The sequence below is a fragment of the Solanum verrucosum genome, unplaced genomic scaffold (genome assembly GCF_900185275.1).
Source record: "Solanum verrucosum unplaced genomic scaffold, falcon-dt-bn FXZP01000165.1, whole genome shotgun sequence".
Classification (NCBI taxonomy): domain Eukaryota; kingdom Viridiplantae; phylum Streptophyta; class Magnoliopsida; order Solanales; family Solanaceae; genus Solanum; species Solanum verrucosum.
Window position 1 is genome coordinate 359289 of NW_026020340.1, and position 5686 is coordinate 364974.

Consider the following 5686-nt stretch of genomic DNA (forward strand, 5'->3'; position numbering starts at 1 on the left):
TAATTTAAAGATGTTAAAAAGTTAGCGATAAGCATCATAAATTCATAAATAGAGTAAAGAACTAAATGAAATAAAGAAAGAATGGTATAAAAAGAGCATTTCGTGGCCCATTTCTGCTTCCCGCTGCTACTGCTGTGCAAAGAAAAAATTGGGTTTTGGCCTATTTTCGTTCCTGAAAATCCATGTATACACTGAATGTATACAGCTGTATATAGGCTGTATTTTGGTGTATTTTCTTGTATATCGGACTGTATACCAAGTGTATACAACCCACTTCAGCTTCCGAACACCTGTATTTCCGTTTCAGCCCTGTATTTCATGTATAGTAATTGTATAAAGTCCATTTTTGGACTTTCGAACACCTGTATCAGCTCTATTTCCACCTGTTCATCAGTTTCTTTATCTTGGCAATGGGGTTGACTCGAGAAAGGGTAGAGTTGGGCCTCCATGGCCCATTCGGAATGAAAAGAGAAGGTAATGGAGTTCAAAGAACTTACCTGAAGTCACGTGAACATAGCAAGAAGATGGATTATTAGCCTTTATTCATGAAGATGAATATTTACAAATGAGCTAAATTAATCACCAGAAAAGTTAGGCATATTAATGGCATAACAAGAGCAGCAACAGCCAGAAACCAGCATTCCAACACTCATATATACACATTCAAGCTACAATCATATTGATAACTGGAAACCAAAATTGACACGAGAAAGGAAGATTTAATGAAAGGGGAAGATGTATACCTTTTCCGGAGCAGCAAGCCTGGACGGCGAGCAAAGGAAACGACGAGCTTCCACCACCAACGAAGTTTTGCCAGAAAAGCTTGAATGAAAACTTCAAGGGCAAAACCTTAAGACAAAATTTGAACCTTCAAGTTTTTGACTATCTAAATCGATTTCTTTATAAAAGAAAATGTCTTGGATTTGTGTCAAGAACGTCTCAATAAAATTAGTAGTCTAATACCAAATTATAATAAGAGGCCTTAAATACACATGCACAAAAATATTATTGATTTAGGGTTAACTTTTTTATTCTTACATAATTGTGTTTAGCGTTTAACTTTATATGGTAATATTATTATTTATAAAGCAAAAATTAGAAGAGATTAGACATTTGTTTGCAATATATTGTGTTGCATTCGATCCCCTTCATCGAAAAAAGAAGAAGATAAATATAAGGATGAGCTATCCATATAAAATTTTATTGTGTATACATAACTAACCATTGAAGACAAATAAAAACCAAAAATACGGATGATCAAGATAATAAAAGAAGAAATTGTATTAATATTTTTTTAAAACTACTCATGCAACAATTTGTCCTCAACCGCAAATTCATATTTTTCTAAAAGAAAATTATTCACATTCAAGCTATTATAATTTTATAACCTAATAAAAAAAAAGTTTATAACCTAATGTAACCAAAAAAAAAAAAAAAAAAACTTGATAGCATTGCTATTTGCATGCTTATAAACATTAAAATTCAATCATTTCCAATACAGACTCAATACTTGAATTATCATATGGATTAATTCCATTAAATTGCTCAACTTTACCTAATTCTCCATAATTGTTCAATGTGCTTGTACTTGCTTCATAATTACCCTCTAATTGATTGTCATTATTGTTTCTAATTACTTGATCGTAATTACCTCCAAATAGATAATCCACTAATCCATCAACATCTTCATCCTTAACATCATCATTATTATTTTCCTCTTCTTCTTTTTTCTTCTCTTTAATTCTACAAATGACGAAAATATCCTTGTTCTTGCTTTTCTTAATATACTCATCTAGCAAAAAATATTCCTTCAAAAGCCATTTTTCACTTTGATCTTTTTCAACACCACTTTTATACCTCAAACTTCTCTTATATCCAATTATAATATTTCTATTTGATTTATCTCTAATGGGAATACCACTTGTTTGGCCACTCCAAGTCCCACTCCCAACTGTTCTTGAGAATTTCTTGTTCGAATTCTTGAATTTCTTTAATCGCGTAAGAAAATAACATGTTTTCTCTCCATCGATAATTTGCCATGGCTCTAAGCCTCCAAATACGTCCTTTAGTTTGATAACATTGGGACGTGGAAAAATTCCATTGAGCATGAATCTTTTTAGATGGTTGATCAACTCTTTATCGCTAGGATGGAATCGAAAACCTAAACTATGCTTAGATCTTGATAACGCCATGTTATTTACAATTGTATTGAGTAATAGAATTTAATTGAGTTTATATAATATGTTGATTAAGCCTAATCTATCTAATATTGTGTTAATTAAGCCTAATCCATCTAGTGTTCGGATAGTTGGCGGTATTATATAAGTGTTAATTAAGCCTAATCCTCTAAATTTTTGTTAATTACCAAATTTGACTACTAATCCTCTAAATTTTTTATAATTACCAAATTTGACTATTGACAGTTTTCAGTTTGCTTTAACCCCAAGTTTTTTTTTGTTTTTTTGATAAACAATTATATTTGTTTCAATATCGGAAAATAATACCCCTTGGTTTTAATTATTTTGAGTATCAAATTTAATTTTTAACTGAAAATTTATCATTTGATTATTTTTTTTATGTATTTATAAATTACATAAATACAATTCGAAAATTATTTGAAATACATGATGCATTTTTTTCACTAAAGTGATATGAAAAAAAAGTGCAATCTAGCAGTATTTTTTGTTTAGTTTTTGAAATTTTGAAATATTAAATCTAATCTAATTTAATTTTAAAAATTAGTCAAATTAACTCTAAAAGGAACTTAAACGTGACAATATTTGGAACGAAAGGACTAATGAATTACCACGTTTTTAAATTACATGACTATTTTTTTTTTTTGAAACCATGCAAATTAATTTTAAAAGTTACATTGGACTTAATCATATACTTAATCATTAACGTGTTTTTTTTTTTTTAATTTGTGTTATACGAATTTCCTTACAACCATACACAAGATAAGGAAAACTATCTTATTAGACATACATACATACCATATATATTAATTCACCATATATTTTTATATAATTTACATATCTTACTATTAATTAAGAGTTTCTTATCATACATTGAGAAAAATACATGTATTTTTACAATCAGATACAATAAAATAAGGAATTTTGCTACCATATACACTAAAATAAGGAGAGAGGAGAGCGAGATGGCGAGGGAGGCTAGCGAGAATATGGGGAGGGAGATAGTCATGTATCCAGATACATGCAAATGCACTAGATACACATTCGATACATGTATATGTATGTATCTGGTATGATTCGCATGTATCTGGGACACCAGATACATAGGAGAGTGGCGAGCAAGATGTGAGGGAGGCGAGCGATATTTGTTATATATCTCAAATACATGTGAATTCACTTGGATAGAGTGTATATAGAACAAATTACACGTATTCTGGAAGCACAAAAATCTGGTAAGATTCATAATATTGCAAATTAGAGTGCATCTAAGTAATTAATTCTAGAGGAACTTTCGCAAATAACCACTACAATAAACTTAATTATGCTCCATAGCTATAGTTTGCATATTTACGGATTGTAGCTACAGTTTAAGTTGTCTCGTTTGTATAATTCATGGATTTGTTTAATTCGCGGGTACATTTGTATAATTCAGTTATTTTTGTATCAACTCGAAATAACAAATTTATATAATTACAAACATCAGAAGTGTAAGCAGTTATACAAATTATATTATACAAATACTGAATTATTCAAAAGTTATACAAAGTATATTATTCAAATTCTGAATTACACAAACATAAGAATTATACAAAAATTAAAAGATGAGACGCGTAATTATAGCTAAAAGTAGGTCGCGAATTGTAATTAAAGCAAATTATAGCTATGTTAAGCAATTAACTAGTATATGTTGCTTATACGCGTAATTTAGACTTAATTCTTAAACTAATGGGATTTCCGTAAGTTTTCTAAAAGATATATAAGAGACGATTACAAATAGTTCACGGATGAATTTGGAGACTATATTTCAGGCCCAATCACAAATGAATATGTATAAATTATAGGAACCACATATTATAAGTACTAAATAACATCCTATCCCTTTTAGTTTTCTATTTACCAAAAATCCCTTAAAAATGATGTTTGCGGGATACATAGCGTTGTGCACGAGATACATTAGGTTTGATACATTCCACATAGCGGGATACATAGCGTTGTGCACGGGATACATTAGGTTTGATACATTCCACATAGCGGGATACATAGCGTTGTGTACGGGATACATGTGGGATACATAGCGTTGTGCATGGGATACATAGCGTTGTGCATGGGATACATAGCGTTGTGCACGGGATACATGTGGGATACATAGGTAAATAAGGGATTTTTGAAATAAGTAGGGATAAATGGATATTAAAATAAGTAAAGGAGTGTAGTTAAGTAATTTGTCCAATGAATATAAAGATGAGCCAACCCAAATATGGGCCTAAAGAAAAGAGAATAATGAGCCTATATACCAACCAGCTTTTACTATTTATTATTAAAATTGATATATATATATAAATTATACACTAATTATATATACTAATTGGCTCTTTTTTAATCTAAAAAATTAGGTGGGCGGTTATTTAGATTGATAATCATGGTGATTATCTCTTCACCAAAGAATTAAATATCAAACAATATGATTAGTGGGAGGGTCCATTACCCAATTAGAGTGCCAATTCAATTTAAACAAAAACTTATCTACACCATTTGCATTAACTAGAAAAAAAATGTATTTCTTGCAATTTGCTTAAAGTTAAAACTATTTTAATAATTCAATGCTGCAATCATAAGTGTCCCAAAGTTAGTGGTACTCACTAAAATCATTTAAAAGTTAGATTATTGTCATTTCTTACACACGGGACCAAATATATATAAGTCCATAAGCCCATTGGATTTTAAAATGAAATAAAAATGGAGACCCCATTGTTTCCATTTTCTTTCCTCTTTTCATTAAAAAATTGTATCATCACAATAAATAATTTAATATTATTAGAGTAGTTTAATTTGTTATAACAACAGATAAAATATAGTAGGTGATTCTTCTCATCCGTCTTAGTTTTGACAGACATAATTATCTGGTACATGTTGTTGGTGAGAGGTGGCAGGTATCTCATTAAATTAGTCGAGGTGCACAAAAACTAGTCTGAACACCACGATTATAAAAAAAAATTGTTATTATAGTAGATATTCACTAATTTTCATGACTACTCGTCAATATAATTGTGAAGGGTTAACTATTTTAAAAGTGATTTGGTCGTGTAAATATTTTTATGTTATTGTGCAAGGATTATGTATAAATATATATCATGTATTTATTGACTTATGGTAAACACCAAATATTGATCGTGTAGAATGATCATCAGACCAAGTGATCACCTAATAAGATACAAGTAATTGCTAGAAATAATCTATGCCCAAACTTGTACTTTGTCTTTTCTCTTATAAAATATTTTTTGGGAAAAAATTCAAAATATATTCAAATTTTGATCGAAATTGGTGTAATAATCTTAAATTTTAGGCAGGACCTATTACCCCATGCACTATTTAATAGTGTATTTTAAAGATATACATGTGTTCACGTGGACATCATAAATATTGCATCATTATAAATAGTAGTTTGTCCAGCTTGACACTTATATATCTTTAAAATATAATATTAATTAGTG

The 5686-nt window shown here is 29.6% G+C and overlaps 1 protein-coding gene across 1 annotated transcript; it reads right to left on the reverse strand.

The window, feature by feature from the left end:
• Positions 1–275: 275 nt before the first annotated feature.
• On the reverse strand, positions 276–2192 carry LOC125836963 (NAC domain-containing protein 53-like). The gene is made up of 3 exons (XM_049516106.1): positions 1504–2192; positions 744–834; positions 276–497 (listed from the first exon to the last, which is right to left on the reverse strand). Exons 1-3 carry the CDS (start codon positions 2190–2192, stop codon positions 276–278), a joined length of 1002 nt encoding a protein of 333 aa, XP_049372063.1.
• Between the last annotated feature and the right edge of the window lie 3494 nt (positions 2193–5686).

What these genes read in the sequence shown, in the direction of transcription:
- LOC125836963 (XM_049516106.1), bottom strand. Translation starts at nt 2,192, where the DNA reads ATGGCGTTATCAAGATCTAAGCATAGTTTAGGTTTTCGATTCCATCCT. An exon ending in TATGATAATTCAAGTATTGA is followed by an intron (nt 835 to 1,503) that starts GTCTGTATTGGA and finishes TTGCCCTTGAAG; the next exon opens with TTTTCATTCAAGCTTTTCTG. An exon ending in GGCTTGCTGCTCCGGAAAAG is followed by an intron (nt 498 to 743) that starts GTATACATCTTC and finishes ACGTGACTTCAG; the next exon opens with GTAAGTTCTTTGAACTCCAT.